Genomic DNA, 26,027 nt, shown 5'->3' with positions numbered 1-26,027 from the left:
GGGTAAATTTATTGCGAATTTCGTTTGCAAAATTTCCTCGATAACCGCGAGGAAATAAGTTTACTAATGAATGATAAATAAACAGTAAAAAATGAATAATCACTTCGTGAAATATTTTTAATCTGATACGATAAATGTTTTCTTCTTCTTAAACATAAGAAATATACCTATGCATAATTGGGAAATAAATGTTACCGGAAGCAAAATACATAGATTTTACTTTTCAGAAACTTTATTGTGCATTGATGACAATTTGTGAAAATAGTCACCTGTATTTTTAATTTGTTAATGTTTTTTTTTTTTTTTTTTTTTTTTTTTTTTCCCTCAAAAAATTTGTAATATTTCGTATTTATTTTTTAGAATATTTCTATTTTTTTTTTCGGTAGTTTCTTTTTACTCCAGAAAGCACAGCAAATATCGATAAGAACCGTTTCGCTTTGCATTTTCCATTAAAAGAAATAGCCTACTATTACTTTGAATAGAAGGCAATTTGATGTATTTTTATTATTAAGCAGACATCGTCTTTTATATCTACGCTGTATCTGAAAGAATTCTAGTTTCCTTCAGCATCAACTCTATTTGGAAATCTTCACCAAACAAAATTATTATTGAAATGCTGTCAAACTTTCGCTGAGCCTTTGCAGAAGTTGGAAATATTGACTAGAATGGGAACTTCTTCCGCCTTCTACTATTTACTCCCCTTTTAATATTAGTACTGAAGTGAAAAAAGTCAGAAAAGAAAAGAAGAAAGTATACTAAAGAAGTTGTAGTCATAGAAACTATTAAAATAGCTGGATCGTTATCGTTTTTGCATATATCGTTATCGTTATCGTTGTGTATTATTTATTTTTATAAATGTACTATTATTTATTATTATTTGGTTCAGAATTATGAGAAATAAAATGACAATTATGCCATACAGATTTTAACTTCTTCAATTTTACTTCAAACACTGGATATAAACTTCATTATTATATTTATAAGTGTGCCGCTAAATAACAGAATATCCTACTTTCTTTCTGGAGAAGTTACAGAATCAAGCGATTTAATTTTGATTAGCCGTTAAACTTTTAGTTTCATCTCCAGTTCCTCTTTTCTTTTGCGTTACGCTCTCCCATTTAAGAAATGCGTAAGTCTTAATAAAAGGAATTCGGAAAACAAATACCGAATGATTAATTGCAATTAATTGCATTATCAGCACTGAAGCAACCTTTGTTGTTATAATTCAAAAGCACGAAAATCAAGTTAGGTAGTTTTATATCTACAACAAACCCCTAACCGGAAATGCCTTTTAATTTGCTTTAAAATGTATTTAATCTTTGGACTAGTTTTGTGATGTTTCTTCTTCCTTGTTGTACAAACTAATAGTGAATTTTCATGTCTTGTAAGTGCCACACAGACAGATAAAGGACGTAAAGAGTAGTTTATTTAATTCAAATAAAAGTTAACAGACGGCACAAATCTTGCTTTGTAAAGCCAACAATTATGGCTCAAATTAAAGTTAATGGATTAACTAAAACTAAGAAAAGTAAGTTAGTCTAACGGCTGTACAATTAGAATAAAGCGCAAGCTGGCCCTGAGTCGGCGTAGCAAGCCTAATAGCGAGAGTAACGCAAAGCCGCAAAATACTAGCAAGAGAATCAAATTAGCAACGTGGCTTTCAGCAGTCAGAACACGCTCTGATTCTACCCTCTAACACATTCTTTTAAATCTTTCTCATCTTTCTACCTCATTTGGATATCATGCGAGCTAAAAATTTACATCCTGGCAGGAAAATGGAAATGGAGAAGCTAGGAAAGCTGTTTAATATAAAATAACTGGTTGGAAATTAAAACAATACCCTACAATGTATAAGATGCAATTATGCGATTTTAAATCATGCACAAACGTACCCTCAGAAAGAGATCAATCTGTAGTTCGAGTTAAATTATTTTATAAGTGTACATAACATTTTGATCTCACATCCGATATTCACAATGACGGTTTATACCATCTGCGGATAATAGTTGCAACCACTTCTAATGCCTTTTGAATTAACTTTCAAGCTAATAAATCGGTAATTATTGCTATTACTAAAACGTTGACTTAAGTAATTTAAGTTATAATGTATTTCTCCCGCCTTTTAGCGTGCCTTCGTGGTGTAGTCGTTCTGCACGTTGGGCCGATATTCTAGAGGTCCGTGGTTCGATTCCCGGCGAAAGTATTTGCTCATTTTTCATCTCTACAGCTATTCCAATTAACTCTACAGCTGCGCCCAAACTAAAAGGGTTGTGGATGATGACTTTCCACACCCAGGATTTGGCGATTGGGTCCCCTAAAAAAACCTTTTAAAAGGGGGAATATATAAGTTATTTCTCCCGCCTTCCTAGTGGTGTAGTGGTTCTGCACGCTGGGCCGGTATTCCAGAGGTCCGTGTTTCGATTCCCGGCGAAGGCGTTTGCTCATTTTTCATCTCTCCGGCTTTTCCAATTAACCTAATAACTCATTGTATATCTGAAATAAAGACTAAACGAAGAATTCATTCTAGAACTGGCAATTACTTTGAGTTTTGTAAAATGATGGGAAGACGTTGGAATTTGTGGTTTATAATAAGGTCATACTTTGAGAGTTTCATACTTTCTTCATAAATAGAATTATCTATACGCTTGAAGAAATTATATGATACACTAAAAATGTAATAAATGTAATAAGATTGAAACCGAGACTTTGTTTGAGTTTTAAATGTCTCTTCCTTGTGAGATTAAATTTGTGAGACCTGAATCATTTGGATTAAATTATTTTAAATTCGAATTTACTGTAAGTAAATGTAAATAATTAAGAGACTAACAGGAATGCATTTCAAAGTTTCAAGTAATGTTTTATGTTGTGATGAAATTTACTGCTTAGAAACGCACACTATCTTATTGACTTCTGATCGATATTACTTTGTATTCATTTCATTTCCTTAATTCAATAAAACTATAGCCATACATAGGAAAAAAAATGAAGTCTCTTTCCTTATAGCTTGTACACTTGTTTTATTCTCTCATTTCGTTCAAATATGTTTGTTATCTGGTAATACTCTGTGAATAACATTTTCACCCGTCTTTAATACCAAAAATCATCTTTTCACTGAACATTCTGTCTAAATAACCTACCAATAATCGAAGAACATTTTTGAATAACTGTCGTTTTATTTTAGGAGCTGTCTAGAAGAAATAGAATTGCGATTTCGAAACAGAAACTTTCCTGAAAGATTAAATTTTTAATATCATAAAATTGAACACTTATGTAAGAATAAGTTTTTATTTGTTTAATCAAGAAACCCTAATCATTCTATTTAAAAGTAATAAATCGAAAATGTGTTTAGTAGCTTTCATCGGAAAAACATCTGTTCTGTCTGATGGAGAATTATAAAAATAATCGAAACACCTGAGAATTTCATGTTAATGAAGCTATGAATGGCACGGCTGTTTACATGCTGTGATTAAGTTTTTCTGTTGTTTTATACGTTCTGTTTCGTTCTTCATCTATTTTACTTTTTTTCTGCCTTCTGTGGCTTATAAAAAGAAATAGAGCATTATAATGTACAAATCAGAAACGTAAATCTCTGTGAAAATTCGTGCTATTTCCGTGGTTAGATTATGTTAATTAATTTATTATTCTTCTAACATTAAATTCGAATGAAAAAGAAAGTGTACAGTATTGTTAAAAAATTTGTTTCTTTTTATTATTTTTTTTAATTTAAGGAGCAATCACGATTAAAAATATATCCGAGATTGAATTATTTTTCCTCGTAAAGCAACTCCATTATTCTGGTGTTAAGATAAATCATATATCATTCAAATTGCAAATCGAACGGAGATACTAAACAATCGTTAGCCCAAAGGGGCTTTAGTCCCAGAAGGGCTTTTAGTCTCGAAACGGCATTTTGCGTCTAATCATTTAAATACGATTTATCACTTTTCAAATTGTTGTCACTAAATATTATCTATAAAGAAATTAAATATTGGAAAATATGCATGAATGTATATATGTTTCTGATATTGTGAAAACACAATGGTACCTAGAGTTATAAACTTTTTAATAACATTGTCCTCCACTCGAAAATGGGTACTTGGAAGCCCGAGGGGGGAATTTTTGAATTTGTTTTATTGTCTATTTCATATTTTATAAAATTTTAATGAATTTTTGATTAAAGAACTCTACAGTTACAAAGCGAGCAATGGCAACACTTTATCTCCAGCGCGCGAGACTGTCTATCGGAAATTCTAAATATATGCTATTTTTAAACATTTTGCGATTTCGCTTTTGAATCTAATTTTATGTGGTGTAAGCGCCAAGAACGTAATATTTAATAAATAAAGTAAACACGCAAAATGTCAATAATAAAAAGACAAAAACGAAGGTTTTGCAAAGCCATCTTAGTAAGAAAACTGGACACTGATATGATAAGGGGCGAAAAGACAGAAAAAAAAAACAGAAAAATTTACGCCAACATTTCTGCATCATTGAATTCTAAACGTGTACAATAATATACTGCTGATAAAATTTTTGTAATTTTGCTGTTGAATTGTATAGGTGTTAGTACGAAGAAAACAAGGCTTAATAATAAAGAAAAAGAGAAAAAAAAATGGGTTAGTAGAAGGTGAGTATAACAGCAGACTGGCAGACAGCGAGCTCAACAAGAGCGTAAGAAACCCTTTTGGGCAACCTTTAAAATCTGAAATCTTTCAGATTTCTTCCCTCTTTTTTTCCCTCCTTTATTTATAATGTCAGCCAGTTAACATTCAGATTAATTGAAAATACCAAATATGAAAAGCGTCTTCTTATAATGTAAATATTGAGAGAATTTTTCCGTGTTCTTTCAGGTGCAGAAATGGATCTTTCGGCCTCCCGAAAGAGTGAAAGTCTTATTAAGATGCATCCACCAAAAAAACCACAAGTGAGTAACTGCTATTTGAAACTGGTTGTCTCTTTACTCCTTTAATAAATAATATTAAAATTTTTCAGAATAAATTTGAACGACAGTTTATTTAGCAGCAACAGTGGACTTTTAGTAGCGAACGTATCTTTTGACAAGGATATTGTCCGTAAAATGATTTGGAAATGAATTGTAGGTTGAGTGATAAATGTGCCTACATGTTTTCATCATATCGTGTAATGATAGTATTAAGCGTATAGAAAACTAGACAGTTCTTTTAGAAGATGTAGCCTTTAAACCTAATTGCAATGCATAACAATGATTGATTTCATTACCTGAAACTGTTCACTGTTTCAAATGCTTTCATCTCTGCTGATGTTTACTGCATCAGTGCTACAATGAATCCTTTCATATATAATTCCCGCTATAATCAATTATTTTTTTATATTTTCTCCTACGGCTCACGGTTAGCATAATTCACAAGTGCTTATCAGTATCGCCACTGAGGGAGGGGTTTGGAAAATGGACCAACGAGCTTCTATTGCTCTATTGACGCTGAATCTTTGAAACTGTATATGAGAGTATGTTACTGTTCACGTTTTATTTTGCATTTGTTTCGCAGTTATAAATGTATTGCGTATAAATGCTGCTATTTTTTAGTAGAAAATCTCGTAATGCTTTCATTTTATAAATTTATCTAGTCGTCAACATTTTACTTTCGCGAAATTTATCACCCATTGATATTCGGATTAATGTATCGCCATATTATCGCTCTTTATATAGAGTGTAATGCCACAAGCTCAATTAGCTTCGAATATTATGCCTTTACTAACATCTGTGGTGTAAGAGAATTGAAGTGTATAATTTTTTTATTGATCTGAGAATAACTGGAAATGTTACATTGAATCTAGTGTTTTTTTATCTCAGTGTGTGCATGCCTTTGATTTTGAAAGTACATAAGATTCAAAATATATACTGTGAATGAACTGGTTACACCTATTGCTAACATTAAAAGTTATATGTTGAATAAATTATATTGAATAAATTAAATATATTCATTGTGAATAAGAGGAATTCATTCTGTTTGAAGAGTATATCATCGCTCCTTCTCTAGCCGCAGATCTGCAGATCTGGCTCCTTCTTCAGAATCTTGATGATATGCTATTTTCAAGGCCAACTTATAAGTTGTCCTTGCTGTTTTCATCGCTCCGGTGTTCCTTTTGTAGTCGCATATCTGGTTCCTGCGGAGTCTTGATTATTAGCTCTTTTCTCTTTCAGCTCTGCGTCTACTCAGCTTCGGTATCTCGGTTTACCTATAAGTAATGAACCCTTATTGGGTGGGAGTCCCAAAAGCTAATATATCCCACTTTGTGTGAATTCATTTTAATTAGATTTTGCATCCCGGGTACATCAGTGCCCTGCGAATTGATCTTTTCTAAAGCAGGTCAAACATATATTGAGTAAACAAATCATCTGTCGTCAAGAAAGTTAACTAAATTTGTGTTTATAAATCAATACCTTGATTTGATTTTTATAGTAGACCGGTATATTTTTAGTCCAAAAGGGCTCTGTTTCCGAATGACTATTGTTTTAGTTTTGCGTTGGTTCACTATAAATGTCCGTTTCACTTTTCAAACGGTTGCCACCAAATGTTAGAGTCCTACATTATATTTGAAGATATTAAATAATGAAAAATCTGAATTATATGTATGTATATTTCTTGCATTGTGATAAAGCAACAGTAAATAGAGCCATCGAATTTTGAATGACGTAATCCTACTTGGAATATGGGCATGTGGAAGCCCAAATTTGAAATTTGGAATTAGTTTTATGATCGTTTTCCTATTTTGTAAAACTTTAACGAATTTTTGAGTAACATACTCAACGATTTGAAAACGAGCAATGGCAACAATCTACGAGTGGAGGGGAACCTTTTTATCTCCAGCGCGCGCTAATGTGTATCGGAAATTCTAAAGATAGGCTCATTTTAAAATTATTTTGTCACATTGCTTTTGAAGTGAATTTCATGGTAAGTTCGAAGAACATGATATTTAATAAATTGTGATGTTGCGTGGCCCCAACTTGTCCGCAACAGTAGTAGTGACTGCTATGACCTGGAAGTTACACAAACTCGTAAGAAGGGTTTAATCCCTTTTCATTTCACTTTAGAACTTACAGTTGCGTTCACTTGACGCTCACAAACTACGCCGACCCGGAGGTGTAACAAAAATAGAAAAGTGCAACTAAAAATAAATAACAGGATGCATAACTAACGAAGTCACTATCTACGAGGCTCTATAATTGTAACTATCTTAACCGCGTTCTAAGATACAGCTGAGATTCAGCAAACTTTCTGGTTAAGACGTTGAAAGATTCAACTAACTGCCGAAGTAGGCACACAGGCCGAAACGCGCGGTTCTTAAATTTCTACCAAGCAACCTTCACGCTCGTGAATCAAGAATCACACTTACAAATCTCGTTTCCCTTCTATTTAACTCAAATTACTTCTGCTAAAAATTTGAATACTCTGCGCATTCTACTAAAATTTACATACTCTGGCATTAGCAATTCCAGGGGAAAGTAAAGGCTTGACAGGAAAGATAGCTTAAACTTAAAATAAATGTTAGTTAAAATAAATATAAACCCTACATTTGCCGCTGCCAGAATTTGGTAAACTTGGAAGCAGGTCCTAGAAACGACCTGTTGAAAAAGTTTCCACATTCTGATCTAAAACTCAAGAGTCCCGTTTACATAAAACAAACTGTTTCGTATAAGATTACAATAATTTCTGTAGACGCATACTTTTACCATCTCTTCTTACAGGATCCTTTTCTGGTCTTCAGCAATCAATCTTTTCTCTTCCTTTCAGCATCTGGAAGGAATAAGTATCAGTATCTTCTAAATACATTATGATTTACACTTTCTTAACACTGGATAAAGTTTTCGTTTTCGATCGTTTTATTTTCCTTAATTAACTGCTTAATTCACATTCATTCAAGTATTCAAACATGAATTTAACTTTACCCTGGTTCTCCACCATGTGTGGTGTCAAACGGGAATATTCGTGTTTTTGTATTACAACATTTCCCCTAACCACAATGATTTGTTAGAATTCAACAACCAAATAGACACACCTTAATCGACATACTGAAACTCGATGAGCTATGTTTAACATTCTTAAAATTCAAGTGTAGGTAGAGAACCCTACAAAACACATTAATTCTAAATTCCCCCTCATTCATCTTTAGACATGCAGGTTTTCGCTCTAAAGCATGCTTTTATCTGCTGTTTAATACTTAAATTTGAATTCATTTCTTTCGAGTATTTACTTTTAGCATCTAAAATTTTATGCTTCTAGACTAAATTCTACTTTTACATAACTTTCAAGTATTTACATATATTTACAAAATTCTAATACATATGAATTTTACAATTTACTATAAAATGAATAAGATAAAAATAAAATTTTACTTCACTCTTTCTTCGCCAAGCTGGCGGCACTGAAACTAAATTTTTCATTAATACAAGAATACGAAATTATTTTACTTTCGGCCAAATTTTGGCTTTAACATAACATAATTAGTCTTTCGACCAACCGGAACTGCTTGCTCTTAGATTTTACACTTAAAGAAAATAATACTTTTGCCTTAGCTCGGTTAAGACTTAGTAAAACAAAACTAAGTCTCAACCGAGACAAATTGACTTCCGTCAAAACATAGAACTTCGTATTTACGCATAACATTTCAGAACAAAAGAAAAAATGTATAGAAGATTTTAACTTATCTTTGAGTTTTCGATGCTTGGAACTCCGACATCCTCTTCTGGCAGAATTGATCCCAAGTTATGGAATTCATAGAAGTCAATCTTCGCCTTTGGGTTCTTCGAGTTTCGTCCATGGTGACTTTTTTTTTTCGCCCTCTGTACGCCGGCCTCTTGGAGTGGTAGTCTTCGGGTTGCTGTCTTTTCCGTTTTGCCCCTGGACGGCTGGTCTTGGCGGCTTCCGGTCTGGAATCTTGCTTGAATTTCTTCTCTTGGTGGCAACCTTTTCGTTCCTCCTTCTGTCTTTTTGTTCTCGTGAACGGCGGCCTTGTTTGCTCCTGACTATCTGGCCCTGGAAGTGGTTTCCTCGACGCAGAATTTCTACTGCGGGACGTTGTAACTGGTCTTTTCCTATTTACCAAAGATTCTTTACGCAGCGGCGTTGATTTCTTGCATTTCTTGAATGCTGGAGTATGACTATTTTCCTTTCTTCTTTTCGGGACCGTAGCATGACTTGTAGAAGGGCTAGGTTCCTCTTCTGTTCTCTGCTTCTTGGGTGGTGGAGCGGGTGGCGTTACTTCTGGACCTTCCATTTCTTTTGCGCTTGAGTCCTGCAAGAAACTTTTAAGGATTTCAAAATCATTTTGATTATAATATTTTTTCACCTGGTCGGGACATGCTTTACAGATTTCCCCTCTCTCGTTCTTAAGGTACAATACGACTCCCTTGATTTCCTGAATTACATAGGGGCCTTCAAATTTTGAAGCCAACTTTGCAGTGAAATTGTATGGGGCACTTGATAAAGAAAATTTCCGCTTTAACACTTTATCCTAAACTTTAAAATCTGCTTCACGGCGTTTTGGATCATAGTACAATTTCTGCCTATTTCTTGCTGTATCCGAAATTTTAACCGCCTGATCAATGAGTTTCTGTATATCTTTTTGTTTGAATTCTTCCTCTCTTTGTTGCACAAAGAATAATTTATCTAGTGGCGTAATTAACTTCCGCCCTAAAAATAATTCTGCTTGAATTTTCCCCGTAGTATTATGATGTGCTGTTCTTAAAGCATAAGCTCTAATTCATTTATGTAGCCATCCCAGCGCTTGTGATGTGTGCTAACATAACTTCGAATTATTTTTACAATATTTTTATTAACTCTTTCTGAGATGTTTGCCTGTGGTCTATACGGAACCATTTTGATATGGCGTATGCCAAGTCCAGTGAAAATGTTTTCAAAAATTTGGCTAACGAATTGTTTACCGTTATCGCTAATGACTTTTATCGGTGCACCGTATTTTAAAATGTATCTGTGTAAGAATGCATCTGCGACTGTTTTGGCTGACGCGCGTTTAAGTGGAACAATTTCTGTCTATTTTGAAAAATAATCTACAATTACTAAAAGAAAACGATTTTTATTTAACTCACTCTGGGGGAAAGGACCAAGAAGATCTATGCCTAAAATTTCATTCGGAAATGTAGCGCAAATGCTATGTAAGTACCCGGCCGGGCTGTAATTAATATCATTTATTAACTGACATTGATTGCAGGACCTGACATACGCAGTTACTATTTTGTATAATTGCAGGAAATATACCGCCTCGCGTACCCTTTTTAAAGTCTTTCTGACCCCTAAATGACCCGCTGTTTTCGCGTCGTGTAATTCCTTCAAAATGCTTAATCGAAGCGAGGCTGGGATGACTGGTTTATATTCGAAATTTTCGTTTGTTGCTTTATAAAACAATAAATTATCTATTATTTCATAGTTTTCTGCTCTACTTCTTATTGCACCGATATCTGTGTGTTCAAAGCTTTCGGGGTCTTTCAAATACGCATAGGTACTTCCAAATTCAGGATCAGCTTTCATTTCAGCAATAATTGTTTCTCTAGAATCTAAAATTTTTGAAGTCAACACAGCGCATTTGATTTGCATTGCCTTCATCGTCCAGTTTTATACGAGATAGTGCGTCAGCAACATTGTTTTCCTTACCCGGTTTATATTTAATTATTAGGTTATACTCTTGAAGTTTTAAAGCCCATCTTATTAACCTGTGCGTTAGGTTTTTCCCGAGTAAAGTCTACCAACAGCTGCATGATCCGAAAAGACTGTTACTGGCGCTTTGCCGAAATAAACTCGAAATTTGTGTACAGCCATTAATACGGCTACTCTCTGTAGCTGTATAATTCCTTTGCGTAGAATTTAAAGTTTTACTAAAAATGCCAAAGGATGGCCATTTTGCATGAAACCGCACCTGCGCGGCATAGTCCGACGCATCTCCTGCAATTTCCAGGTTTTCGTCCCCTTCCGGGAATTTCAAAACAGGGGAATTGATAAGTGCTTCTTTTAACCTTTCAAATGCAGTATTTACTTCTGCTGTCCACGTAAACTTACTTTTCTTTCTTTTAATTGCTAACAGCGGTTCAACAATGTTCGCGAACTCTTTTATGAACGACCGATAATAAGAACATAACCCAAGGAAAGAAGAAAGTTTCTTGGCGGTGTTGGAAGGTGGGAAATTCTTTATTGCTTTTATTTTTGAATCCTGAGTTTCTATACCCTTTTGCGAAATTTTATAACCCAGATATTTAAGTTCTTTAGTCGCGAACTTGCATTTTGATGCGTTAATTGTAAGACCGGCCTCTTTTAATAATTTAAAAACCTCTTCTAAATCTTTAATATGTTGTTCCAACGTACTACTCGTTATAATTATATCATCTAGATAGATTAAAGTCGATTTTCCTAGGACAGGCTTTAGAACAATGTCCATAGCTCTCTGGAATGTTGACGGGGCCCCACACGACCCAAAGGGCATGCGTAAAAATGCATAAGTGCCCGATTTTGTGATAAACGCGGTTTTATGTATGTCTTCGGGTCTCATAGCTATTTGATAGTAGCCAGACGTTAAGTCCAAAGTAGTCATGTAACTAGTAGATTTAATCTTTCTAATAATTTCCTCTATAACCGGCAAAGGGTAAACTGGGAATATAGTAACACTATTAAGCTTTCTGTAATCGATAGCAAACCTCCAAGCCCTTTTATGCGAGGGAGGGAACTCGTTCTTTTTCCTACATAGTACGACTGGACTCGCGTACTCACTATTTATGGGCGTTATTATCTGGTTCTTCAACATTTCCTGAATGTGTTCTTCAGTTATTTGTTCTTTCTCTTTATCATACCGGTAAGGTTTAGTCCTACAGGGTTTGTCGGCAGTTAACTGTATATCATGCGCAACAATTTGACAATTACCAGGCCGTTCTGAAAACAAGTTCGAAAAAGTACTCACCACTTGCTCATGGTCATTCAAATGGCTAAGGTCTACTTGCGGTTGTTTCACTGGCTCCACCACCCTCCGATCCATTTCCAGCATAATAGAATTTTCCTGAAAATTCAGTTTGGCCTTCGCGGCCTTTAAAAACTCCATGCCTAAAATAACTGTGCAAATTTTTGACCACAAAAATTAATACTTTGAGGCTTTCATCTTTTACCTGTATTTGTAATGATAATTTGCTAATACATTGACAAGTTTGTCCTTGCACTGCTATGATTTCTGTGTTTTTATTTTTAAATAATCGTAACCTATTAAAATTCTTCTTAAAAAATGCATCACTCATAAAATTACCTTCTGCCCCTGTATCGATGAGGGCTTCTACTGGTACATCGCCAACCAGGACTTGTATAATCGGTAATCGTGAGTTCTTTACCACGAACGTATTTAGGTATCTTCTTGAGGGTTTTTTCGAAACTTCCGGGGTCTGGACCCTCGCTTTTACAGGTCCCTCTACTCGTTTAAAGCTTTCCTTTGAACTTCTGTCTTCTGGGTACGCGGACGGTTGTTTTCCTTCCTTTTTGGGGGAAACTTCCTTCCTTACCTTCGAGCTTCGATGAGTTAGCTTGATAGATCTTTCCCTCATAAGAGCGATTTGTGTTTCTGGTCTGTTGATTTCAGGATTTTGGAACTTTCGGAGACCTTGAGAATACGATGCCCCTCTAGCTTTTTCCGCTATTCTGCGATTTTGGAACTTGACCGCCAACTCGAAGAGTTCCTGCAAGATGCTTGGGTTTCGAATTTCGAAGTAATCTTGGACAGCAGGTAGCAATCTTGGTAAGATTATTCCAATAATCTCCGCGTCGGGTTTCTTCTCGTACAGCATTTCAGTCAGCTTAATTTTTCGCAGAATAAAGTCCGTCAACTCTTCTATATTTCGTTGATAAAAACTATATAGCTCGGCTTCTAGCTTTGCTCGGTCTTTCACTATAGGGAAGGCCTTTAATAATGATATTTTGAAATTTTCAAAGGTAAATGTTTGGCCTCCGAATTCCCCTAATAAAAATTTCCCTATATTCTTCCACCATAGTGAGGCCTGTCCTCTTAGTTTAGACTTGGCAATGGCAACTTTTTGTCTTTCAGGCTCAGGGTATAGCTAGAAATGATTTTCTAGGCCTTCTAAGAATATCGCCACCGAATTTTTTCCGTCGAAATTGACGTTTGGCTTGATTGATGCTCTCATCGTCTGGACAAGGTATCCAAATCCTTCTAATTGGTTCGCCATTTCTTGTTGTTGGAATTGTACAGGAGCTTCCATCCAGTTTTCGGCCATTTCAGTTCGAAAAGTGTTCGAGCGCTAATGTGATGTTGCGTGGCCCCAACTTGTCCGCAACAGTAGTAGTGACTGCTATGAACTGGAAGTTACACAAACTCGTAAGAAGGGTTTAATCCCTTTTTATTTCACTTTAGAACTTACAGTTGCGTTCACTTGACGCTCGCAAACTACGCCGACACGGAGGTGTAACAAAAATAGAAAAGTACAACTAAAAATAAATAACAGGATGCATAACTAACGAAGTCACTATCTACGAGGTTCTATAATTGTAACTATCTTAACCGCGTTCTAAGATACAGCTGAGATTCAGCAAACTTTCTGATTAAGACGTTGAAAGATTCAACTAACTGCCGAAGTAGGCACACAGGCCGAAACGCGCGGTTCTTAAATTTCTACCAAGCAACCTTCACGCTCGTGAATCAAGAAGCACACTTACAAATCTCGTTTCCCTTCTATTTAACTCAAATTATTTCTGCTAAAAATTTGAATACTCTGCACGTTCTACTAAAATTTACATACTCTGGCATTGGCAGTTCCAGGGGAAAGTAAAGGCTTGACAGGAAAGATAGCTTAAACTTAAATGTTAGTTAAAATAAATATAAACCCTACAAAATAAAGGTAACACACAAGACGTTAAAAAAGTTCCTTTGGACGTAATTTAAAATCTGAAACCTTTCAGATATTTTTTTTAATTTTTTTTATTTTAAAGTGGCAATCACGTATAAAAGTTTTGGAAGAAAATTATCTCCGTAACACTCGTAATAAATTTTTAGTGTTAAGTATTTTTACGTCGTATTTTTGGTAGTGTTGGTAGTTCTGGTGTCAAGTATTTTTATAGTGTATTTTTTGTAGTGCTGTTAGTTTTTGGTTGGGTATTTTTTCACTGTGTTTCGTAGTACTAGTAACCAAAGTATCACCTTTAGTAATAAACAAAAGTGATGTAATCTTTGACAAAAGTGAGTTAAATTTTTATTATCTTTCAACTTTTTGAGCATTCGAGGATTTTATTATTAGCTCTATGCATAAAGGTGCTTTTAGGGAATCTCAGAACGGCAGTTAAAAGAAATCAGTCCAGAGAGTGAGCGTTTTGGTTGTGTTAATTCCACCGATCCCACACCTTTTCGATTCTTTCTTCTTTCTTCCATCTTTACGCATCGGGTTTGAGATACTCCCGCTCCGAGTGTATTCATCAAGGTCATTGTTAGTAAGCGATGAATCGTAAAAAAGAACTGATTTTCTTTAATGAGAGGACGTTTCCGATCTGATACCTTAAAGGAGTGGTTTTGCCCATCTCTAGTAAGGAGAGAGAAAATACCTTAAAATCTTAGGTGATAAATTACCGGTACCAAAGAAATAGAAGTTCGACATGAAATAGCGTTAGACAGACATACTTGCAAGAATAGTTCGAATCATATTATAAGAAATGCTGTTATAATGACAAATATAATTTGATTATCCATTATAGCTCTGTACAAAACAATTAATGTAAAGCTAACGTTAGTTAGTAAATATTAACCTCCAGCGCATTTCGTGGCTGAAAAAAAAATTATCAAAAGAATTTATCAATTCGTATGGTAATAGTGACTGTTCTTTTCGAGAACATTACTTTTTGAAATTTAATCCACATGTAAGTGATAATATCGTCCTTTAGAAATAAAAAGTGCTTTTTTGTTTGTTTGTTTGTTTACAATTAAATAGAATCGGTTAAAGAGAAAGCAACTTGTAGATACTTTTGCCATTTTATTTTAATATTTTTTTAAGAAAACGTATATTACATTTAATTTATAATGTTTTGAATCGTACTTTGACCAATATGTATGCGTTACTGGTATGTGCACATGGTTTATCGTCATGAAATTTTTATATATTGTTGATTTATTTTTCAATTCCTTTAACAGAGACTCGGTGAAGATTTGGAGATTCTAAAACCAAAGACTGCTCTTAATGAATCTAAAACTCCGGTAGTATTTCAGGTGAGAAAATTTCCTTTTACGTTTATTTGAACATTTTATGTCTCATAGGTAATTAAAAGCGGAGAATCTGAAATTTTTTATAAAGGTTCTGAAAAATTTTAATTTTTGCCAAATATAATTAAAAATATTTATGTTAATATTTAGGAAAACTAATGGGCATAAAGTTGCTGAACTCGTTTAGGGAATTTTGCCGGTGGAAATACAGGGTGTTTATAAAGTCCCACACCCATTTTGATGTTTAATAACTCATAAAATAATAAAGATAGATTAAAATTAATAACATAAATGGTTAGATAGACTCAAAAAAGACCCTTGTCAATGAACTTCCACATGTGCCCCCTTCGTCGCACGGAGAATATCAAGTCGATATTCAATTTCGCGCCAGGTACCAGCAAGCATGTCGGCATCCACAGAGGGTATTGCGGTTGTAATTCTGGATTTTAGGCCATCCATGTTCGACACTCTCCTCTTGTAAACGTTGTCCTTTACAAATCACCAAAGGAAAAAGTCCATAACATTGCAATAGTTGCCAAAAACAAAAAAGAGAAAAATGCAATTAATAAGCAGACGATATTTAGAAAAGTACAGATATTTAGACTAGAAAAGGAAATTATCTGAAATTAACCACACGCGCAGACGATATTTACAAAAGTAAAGATATTCAAACCTGAAAAGGAAAATATATAAGTTATTCCATCAATAAATGCCATAAGTTTTTTTATATCTTCATTATTTTATGAGTTATTAAACCTCAAAATGGGTTTGGGACATTATAAACACCCTGTACATTAGTGTAAGCGTCTTTTCCAATTGCTGTCTTATTGCCATTATTTTAGAACTCTCCACAGATTTTTAACAATTTGATATAAGTTAATAATTTTTTTGATTTGATAATAATACAGGTGCGTGATCCATCGAAACAGCAGAATTCAACTTGGAACTTTTTCTCATTTTCATATAAATTTGTTCTTTTCATGCTCTGGATGTTAACTTCCAGAAATTCAAATTTTTATGTCACAGGAGACCTCATTTATCGTAATAATGTGTGGAAAAAATGTATTTTTAGAATGCCGTCTTTGAAATGGGGAATAATCTTTTTCATACTGTTTAAGTCAGAAGGAAATTTTGATCACCCATTTACTGCTGGCCTTAATTTCGTTATTTTATGTCGATTAGTTCCCATGTTCTCTACCTTTTTCTCTTATTGGCACAGTTTTGCTTTAACTGGGTCAGATGGAATTGCCTGTACACCATTATCTACGAAATATTTTACGTTTTCAATTAATTTTACGTTTTCAATTAATTTTACGTTCAATTCAACTAGACGTTTTCAATTCATTTTACGCAGTATGCCGTTTTAGTTAAAATTATGGGTGCATTTAGTTTATGAGTATTAAACAGATCAAAAGAAGTTGTAAAAATAATAATGATAATATTTTTATATTATATCATTTGTGAAAAGGTAAAAAGTCATCAACGGTTAAACACTGCATGAAAATTAAACATTTTGATTAGATAGTTAGATTCATATTCAGGCTAAATAGTCAGATTAATATTTTGATTGCTGATTTAAATTTATATTTAGATTAACATTAGGTTATTTTTTGGAAGAAGGCAAGATGAAAAATTAACAACGCCTTCGCTAGGAATCGAACCGCGGACCTCTGGGATACGCTCTCAGCGTGCAGACCACCACACCACGAAGGCATGCCAAGAAGGTGCCTTATATACTCCCCCTTTTAAAGGGCGACTGTCTTTTTAGGGGTCACAATCGCCAAATCCTGGGAGTGGAGAATCATCATACAACACCCTTTTAGTTCGGGAGCTAGTGTAGAGACATAAGGTTATTTTTGGAAGCAGGCAAGATGAAAAATTGACAACGGCTTCGCTTGGAATCGAACCGCTGATCTCTGGAATACGCGCCCAACGTGCAGACCACCACACCACGAAGGCATGCCAAGAAGGTGGGCGAAATACCTTATAAACAGTCTGATTTTACGTTTTTATTAGCTAAATTAATATTTTAAATATAGTTAAACATCATAGTGTGCATTAATAGTATTTTATATTACTATTGCGTGCTCCGCCATTAGGCACTACACGGAAAGGGAGGGATGTCCTGTGGACGTCTTTTCAAGGGAAACTGGTTCGTATCCACATTTCACATGGAGAAAAGCACGAAAACGCCCATGCAGCCAGTCCGTTCACCGGGACTCGAACCCTGGACCAAACTATCAGCGTTCAGCGGCGTTTATCGCTCGGTCGCTAATAGGCTTGTTAACAGTATTACTTTAAAAATATAGTAATTATAATAATGCAAAAATTTCAGTTTTTATATGATTTATATGATTAAAGTTTGTTGTTAATCAGAGTGAAAATAAATGATAGCATGTATAAGGCCTTTTGGGGGGAGGCGGGTTACGTTAGCTTTGGAGAAAATTTAACCAGGGTTTTTTAATCCTTATTTAATGGTTAATTTAGTTCATTTACTTAAAAATGCATAAGGGCGCAGGAAACTATGAAATAGAGGTTGCACTTAGAACAAACAAGAAGGCTTAATGTCAGAAGATCTGGTCCTCTCTAACAGTCATACAACTCTCACAACGCGAATTAAGTCGGTTCCACGCTTGCAGCACCACTATTTTCAAGTTCTGGAGTTTTTTAAAAGGGGATAAGGCGAGTTGCAATTGCCCTCCTACGAGCGTACAAGACGTGTTCTATTAATTTTAGGTTTTCATATCTGGTTGACCAATCCATTCGGTTAATATCCTCACTTAACCAACAGATTACCTTTACGTGACCAAGCGTTTTCGTCCATAAAAATTAACTAAGAGCTAACTATACCTCTAAAATGCGAACTCAGGGCTCTCAGATTACTCGTAGCCTCGTAGCAGTCACAGAACCTCAGTGAGGAAAGAGTACACGAAAGGTTGCGCGTATGTCCAACATGATGCCTACCCAAATCATCAGACTTCCACTCTTAGACTGATCTCTTTGTCAGATGTTTGAGATCAGTGAGCAGGTTATTGGCTCTCTCTCCAGTTGAAGGTATGTCGAGATTCAGTCGCTAGGGTGAATCGGGACTCATCTATTACAAGAAAGACAGTCCCCACTGTTGCTTAATCCAAAGTCATCGTTCTTTGCACCATGCTAAACGGGCTTGCTTGAGAGCAGAAGTGAAAGAGACTCAAGTAGCAGATCATTTTGCGAAAAAAAGAAAGAAGATTTATTAGCTCTATGTTTGCCTTTAGAGGGGTGCACTTCGCTCTGTTCATTTTTATCAGAGACAAGGCTCGTTCATATAAGGCAAATTTGATGGATGATTTTTCTGGAAAAGGAAGATATTAATAGGATGCATTGGTCAGCCAGATATCCAAACCAAAGCCTCGGACACTTTTGGAAGAGTAGCTACAAATCTCCTTCCTTGTCCTATAAAACTTAAGAACCTAAAAAACAGGTTTAGGAGTGGGACCGACTGCCACAGAGACTTTTAAACTCTTTCATTTCTAGTATAAACCTTATTGTGAAAACTGTGTGACGACCAGGAGCAATCTTGGCCTTCTGACTAAGTCTGTACCTAGACAATCTCGACTTCTGGGGGAAAATTAATTGTTTTCACAGGACTAGAACCATCGTTTCTTCTGTGGCAGGTTCAGGTTCAGCAGGGACCGTACTGGTACTGTCTTGTTTGCCCCTTGGTTGTGGGAAGGTTACATTGTTAGATATTGAAGGTTGTCGTTGGGGGCTTGGCTCTTCTTGGTCATGGCTGGGGGACGGTCAATGTTTGACCTGTACATGTGCTTGAGTTTCCTTTTATGTGGATGCTTGCCGTCCACCATTCGCTTTGTGCTTTTTATTCTCAGACTTGTGAGACAAAAATTGTTATGCCCATCTGGAAGATATGTAGGGGTTGGGGCAATTAACCGTGTTAAGGCTGCCTTGAGCAATGCCAGGTCTGGGTGCCCCTTTTTCTAGCGCTGTCCTTGTTAGCCTTTTTTTTTTTTTTTTTCGATCGCTGTTTAGGCTCTAGATATAGGTGGACGTGGTGCTATACCGATTAACCTTTTGGTAAAGGGACAGTGCCCACGTCCTCCGTTGCTTATCGCTTAACTATTGCATGGTATATATATATATATATATATATTATATTATATCAACAACTTATGCCTGGGACAAATTTCATTAAAATCTGCTCATCAGTTTCGAAAATACTAAAACGAATGTGAAAACTCTCTTAACTTTAAACACCAGTATAATTTACCAATCAGCAATCGAAGAAGTGGCTGCATGAAACAAGTAAAACTTTTTAAGGTTAAACTTACTACTAAGCCGCGCAACTGGTATAATGGTTAGCGACTCTGACTGTATCGAAGGACCTGAGTTCGGATCCCAGAGAAGACATGGATGTTTGTAAATGTATAGTGTCTGTGAGGAATTGAGGGCCCTCTAAATATGCAGCGAGCCGAAAGTTTTCCCGAGAAGTTGGTAGTAGGGAAAGAGGGGTGAGAGACCATAGAACCCGTTTCCCCGGGGTTCTGTCTCTCAAAATTTGAGGGTGGACCTTAGCTAAAGTCGGCCTGTCACTATATGGGGCTCAGGGCTCATGCTCACCATAAGCGCATTTAATTCCTTGACATGATGAATGTCTGGGCTTGTGTTGACCATTGTCAGATAAGTAAGATTGGTAACAACAATAACAACTTACTCTTAGTGTTATTTATTCATCAGGTGATCATTCATTCAGATTTTCAACTTTTACTTCCAAATCATGTTATGCAAGTGTAAGACTAAATAAACCGAAAATCAGCATTTAGTAGTATTTTTAATAGTACTTAATTGACATGCATAATAAACCATACGCAGAGAAAGGAAAATTTATATTTGAATGAAGAGTATTCCTATTGCATCTTAGCTTTAAGTACTGCAAAAATGTAATTGGCCTACTAATTTAAAATTCACAAAATCTTGGATGCATTGCTTATTCGTTCTCATTTTAAGGACATAAATAATGAAGTCATTTTCTACAGTTTAAAATGGCAAAAAAAGAGTTTAAAAGTGCATGAAAATGAAACCGTTTACAATCTGATGCTTTTGATTTACAAAACAGCTAGAAATCAAATAAGAAAGTTTTTACATTATTCACGAATGAAGAAATACGAAGATCTAATATTTTATTGAATGTGCTTCATATTTCCATAAAAGTGCCGGACCAGACGTATGGTGGTAAAAAAGTTTAACAGATCTAAAATCTTGCTTTTGAACTGACGAAAATTAAACAGTTTTAGGCTATACAGTCTTATGTTCCTATTCATGGTTCACAATCAAAGGATCATAGTATTTTATTCTTTTTGGAGAATGCATATGAATAAATTCCATGTACCAAACTGCCACAAATTTGAATGAATTTGAAATAATTATTAAGATTCTAGTAAGCGATCATTTAAAAGCCCGAAAACTATCTATGATAGTTAATGTTATTAATTAATTACACCACTCTAATTAACATCTGCTATTTTCGTTTTATAGTCAGTTTAAAATAAGTGAAGATTAAAATTTAGATCCTAGAACGCAGGACTTTTAGATCAAGTTTTGATTCAGCTAAAATAACGTTAGTTTTTCTCGAGAAATGATATTTTTAATACTATCCCAAAGTGCTAAATTCTTAAATCATTTTAGCAGCATAAACGTAATAAAACGGGTAAGAAAAACTGTTCAGTCTTGCTTAATTTATGATCTGTTTGTCCAGTTTTCTATTTCCCCGTTGAAAACAACTATAGGGGTAACAAAATGCGACGTTACTATGGTAACAGGTTATTCACCTCTTTCGTAACTCCAAGAAAAATGTTCTATTTCAACTAACGGCTTAATATGTTACTTTTAGGAATTAATGTTATTGTTTCTTTTAGTTTTGTTGTATCTTCTTGGGAAAGCCAAACGAAATTCTTATTGCTATTATTCCTAACTCTGACTTACTAGAACAGTAATTTATGACAGTAAATCTAATTTTAGATGATAGATGTTGCAATTTTATTTCGGTAAATTATACGACACAAGGTATTAAGCATATCAGCTTTCTTCCTTAGACCTTGTAGAGGCGATGCGAAACCTAAAATTAGTTTAATTTGTCCTCGTAAACAAGACGAGTTTGAATATACATAATCTGACGTGTTTCGTTAAGAGTTTAAAAATAGTATAGCAAAGTAATACGAAAAGAGTTGCTATAAACTGCTCTTAAAAAAGCTTCATAAATGCTTTTTTTAATGCTTTCAATGATCACATTTTGTCAATGACGCTAGTAAAATCTCATTTCTAATGGATGTATTATGTTGTACTCGCACTTACATTTCCTAGACATCAAGGGACAAAGACACTTCTCATCTACTGGATCCTATAACAATAGTCAAACCTTGGGCTCGCTAGCAAAGATTGCAAAAGTAAGTCTATGGAAGTTTACTGAATTTTCATTCAGAATACTGATGCGTTTACCTTTCTTCATCAAATAAACTAGTGAAATAATTTTTCAAAAATCTCAGAAATGCATTATGTATCATAATAACCAATAAATAACAACACGTTAACTTAAGCATTAATGATATAGTCCTGGAATACTTTTTTTTTCTGAAATTGTTGCTATTATCAGTACAACTTTAGACACTAAATTTAAAAATAGTTTTAAAAAAATTAAGTGTCACTTAAGCAGTTAGAAAATATTCTGCAGAATTTTTTTTTCTTCTCTGAATACTCAGTACTTAACTTAAAGCCTAAAAATAGGTACATCTTTCACACACACACAAACAAAAAAAAAAAAGGACAATTCCGTATCTTCCGTTCAACTGGGCCGATTGACAAAATTTAACTTGCATTTTTCATATCTCGACAGCGCAACTTAGAGTGTATAAGATTTATAAACAGCATTTTTTGACATAGGTATTTTGACTCGAAATCGGACTTTTTCTGAAATGGTATACCTATTTTTTCCATATTTCCAGTAACTTTTAAAAACTTAGCTCTCGAAATTTTAGCTCCAGTTTATTGAATATGGCTTACATTTATTAATACCTCTTTTTTATTAAACTTACTAGGTTCATCCTTTCACAATTCGAAATTTAGCTTCAAAGTTATTTTCTGATTTGTTTTTAAGATCTGTATTTTTTAGTAGTTTTTAAAAAACGTTTTGTATCATAAGCAATAAAATTTTGGTCGTCAACTTAAAGTAGATGTATTTCTAGGCATACTCGCAAAAAATTATAAATTTTATTTAATATTTCTGAAGATATACGTAAATTTGCATATTGACGCGTTTTGAAATTTGGCATATTTGCTTTAAGCGATAATAACGCCAAACATGGTTCACGTTCCTAAAATTATTTGAAAGAATGAACCGATGCACGTTTTATTCCGCTCGGAAAGGGAAAGGAAAATTGGTTACCATAAATTAAAAATTTTGCCAAGTAACTTATTCTTAGCGCAAACTGAAAAACTGTGCCAAGATAAATTATTAAATTTCTCATAATATTTTACAAAATTTAATATTTAAGCATAATTTGAGTCGTAGAATCGGAATATGGAAAATTATCGGTGTGTCGTTTAAGTAAAAGATCGATTTTGTGTCAAAACATCTATATTAGAACTATGCTATGTATAAATTTAATAAATATCTAAGTCGCGCTTTCGAGACGTGGAAAACCCAAATTAAATTTCGTCAATCGACCCAATACAACGGGAGATATAGAACTGTCCGCCCCCTTTCTTATTCCTTGGCAAGGTGTATACTTATTCAAAGATGCAAGTGGTTTGCATCCCACTCAGGTGTAGTAGTGAATGGTAGGATAGTTTTATGTGCACTATGTAACTCATTGGTTGATATTCGATACTAGTGCATCTTATGAAATTCTGTATCAGTGATAATGAGCATAAATGCCACCTTTAGCTATAATAATGTTCTTTCGTACAAATCGCATTTAGTTGAGAGAGATTTGCAGAATAAAAAGTTTTCCCATTTATATGCCCTGCTAAATAACCCAAAATGAACAGCATAGAGCATATATGAGGAAAGCTCAGAAGACATATGCGAAGTCATCTTATGGCGGCATCTTGTAAGATCAAGCCTCCAGAAGATTTGACTTGCTTTTTTCCAAACGGGGAGATTACTAAGGTAAAACTGTAAAAATTATCAGCTTTTTCGAAGAAGGAAACAAGAATAATCAATTTTTCCTTCTCCGGGATATGAAACAACTAACTTAATGTGCTAACCATTTAAACCGAAAGGATACGCAAGGTGGAATGCAATAATTCCTCGCAAAACTCGATCAACAGTGTCATTAAAAGACAAACAGTCATAGAAGTCAGGAGTTCATACTGTACGGGTTCGTGATATTTAGAGTGACTGACGACGACACTTCATGAAGTATAAAAACACAATTTATTAGCCAGTATTATTCAGAACTGCTCCAAAAATACGTTTACAGTCGTCGAAAACTGAACGCTGAACCAATCAGCAACACAGCCTTCAGACTATCAGACTATATATAACGTCCAGACTATAGTATATAACGTTGAAGACAGCTTCACGGCAAAGCACCAGAGTACAGCTCCCGACTCCTCTCGGTCGTTCTCGGAACTCTACGTACTTTCGAAACTCCAGCCTTCAGGCTTTCAGGCTATAATGCTGAAGACAGCTTCACGGCAAAGCAGCAGAGTACAGCTTCCGACTCTGTTCGGTCGTTCTCGAAACTCAACGTACTCTCAAGACTCTCCACGCTACAACTTGCGACACACTGGACGATACACTCGATAGCCTCAATGATGCACACTCTCGGCGCACCAACTCGAGATACAGTCGACGACCAACTCATCACTGGACTCAAGAGACACTAGACTAGGCTACGAGACACACGATAGACTCGCGATCTGCTAAGAGTTTCTGACGAGACACACTATAAACTTGCGATCGACTAGACGAGACACTATCTATGTGGAGCAATTAATAACGGAGGCGATGAGGCTGTACAACCCCCCACTCACCCCCGCTAACTGTGATTGGACTTGATCCAAAAAACAAGGAGAAACATTCTCTCCTTGTATGACTCACTTCTCGCGTTATGCAATGGACAGTAAACAACGCTTGTAATCATCTCTAGATATTTTTTTCTTCATATACCTAATAAATATGTTATTTTGTGTTTGCTAATACAATGATCGTGTTCCTTACCTCTGCAGCTTGGATTACACTTTATTAAGGTAAGAACTTTAATTCTGTTTTATTCATCTGCTCGTCTCGATTTAGCGAAGTTGTAACAGTAAACAAAAATGAACCACGAATACCTTCAACAAAAGATTATGAGACTGAAAATATGTTTACTTCAACTAAACGCATAAAATATATCGATATAAGCCATTAAGAATAAAAAACAGAAAAGATACTTTACCATAAATCATCGCTGGATAATCCGAAAAAGGAAAAGCCAAGCCTGTCTTCAAAAGCGAAACAAAACTGCATAGTTGCGTACTGCGCATTCGAAATACAGAAGCAGAAATGGCTACTAGCTGCGAAAATAAATATTCGATCATGAAACTAAACAATAACAACTATCAAGTATGGAAATACAAACTTGAAATGATCCTGAAAAAGGAAAATTTATGGGATTTAATAGCAGATGATACACCAAAAGAAATAAACGTCGAATGGAGAAAACGAGATGAACAAGCACAAGCTACCATTAGTTTACTCGTAGAAGACAACCAAATCGTACACATAAGAAATAAAACGACAGCCAAAGAAATATGGAATGAATTAAAGAAAATACATGAAAGAAAGAATCTTTCCAGCAAACTTTACCTTCTGAGAAAGCTGTATACGTTAAAAGCAGAAAACGAATACAAACTTGAAGAACACGTCAACAAAATGCTCGAAATCGTAGACGAACTGCGAGGAATCGGTGAAGAAATAAAGGACAGTCACATTGCAGCGCTCTTACTAAGCGGCTTACCAAAAAGCTACGAAAATCTCATTACAGCTTTAGAAGCACGCCCAGAAGAAGAACTAACGCTGGAATACGTAAAAACGAAACTCATCGACGAATGCCTGAGAAGAAAAGAAGTAACGCGAGCAGAAGAAACGACTGCCTTCAAAACGAATTTTAACACAAAATTCAAGCATTTAAATCAACGAAGATGCAACTATTGCAAAAAAATAGGACACTTAGAAAAAGAGTGCAGATTCTTAAATAACCACAAAGAAAAAGATAAAAACGAAAGTAACTCATTTTTCAAGAATGAAAAGCAAACGAATAAAGGAAATTATGGAAATAAACAGAAAACGAAAGTTGCTGTAAACGAGGATACACATGAAGATGAAAACGAAAATAAGAATCATGAGAAGACTGAGAATTACACGTTCGAAGTCACCAGAGAAAGAAAATCTCAAAACTCAAACTGGTCAGTTGACTCAGGCGCTACTTGTCATATGACCGATAACATAAACTTTTTCACCAAATTGGATAGAAGCAAAACTGAGCAGATAACAATTGCTAACGGCACGCAGATGAAGTCCGAAGGTATAGGAGAAGGATACTTATACTGTACAGACGACGAAGATAACGAAATAGAAGTGAGACTCATAGATGTTTTGTACGTTCCTGACCTAGAAGGAGGATTGATATCCGTACGAAAAATTACAAAGAAAGGATTCACAGTTGAATTTGAAGAAGATATTTGCAGAATAAAGAAGAAAAATAAAACCATAGGAATTGCTAAAGCAGAAGGAAATTTATATACCGTAGTTGAATCGCAAA

At 34.9% G+C, this 26,027-nt stretch overlaps 1 protein-coding gene across 7 annotated transcripts in view; it reads left to right on the top strand.

Annotated features, from left to right (window-relative positions):
- The window catches only part of LOC118198323 (uncharacterized), a 101,723-nt gene that overhangs the window by 62,105 nt on the left and 13,591 nt on the right, over positions 1–26,027 (top strand). For 5 of the 7 annotated variants that reach the window (XR_004759745.2, XM_035369974.2, XM_085814579.1 and 2 more), the window contains exons 4-6: positions 4,851–4,924; positions 15,160–15,234; positions 21,586–21,668. Coding sequence is in view for 6 of the 7 variants with exons in the window: in XM_035369974.2 (XP_035225865.1) it covers positions 4,851–4,924; positions 15,160–15,234; positions 21,586–21,654 (218 nt within the window). In the remaining variant the exon portion in view is untranslated. The remainder of the gene's footprint in view (positions 1–4,850; positions 4,925–15,159; positions 15,235–21,585; positions 21,669–26,027) is intronic. The other 2 variants (XM_035369977.2, XM_035369976.2) reach the window with 1 other exon arrangement.

The sequence above is a fragment of the Stegodyphus dumicola genome, chromosome 4 (genome assembly GCF_044657685.1).
Source record: "Stegodyphus dumicola isolate Sdum_Otavi_A_Nest chromosome 4, ASM4465768v1".
Lineage (NCBI taxonomy): Eukaryota > Metazoa > Arthropoda > Arachnida > Araneae > Eresidae > Stegodyphus > Stegodyphus dumicola.
The sequence above is the reverse complement of the archived record's forward strand: the minus strand, read 5'-3'. Positions and strand labels throughout refer to the sequence as shown.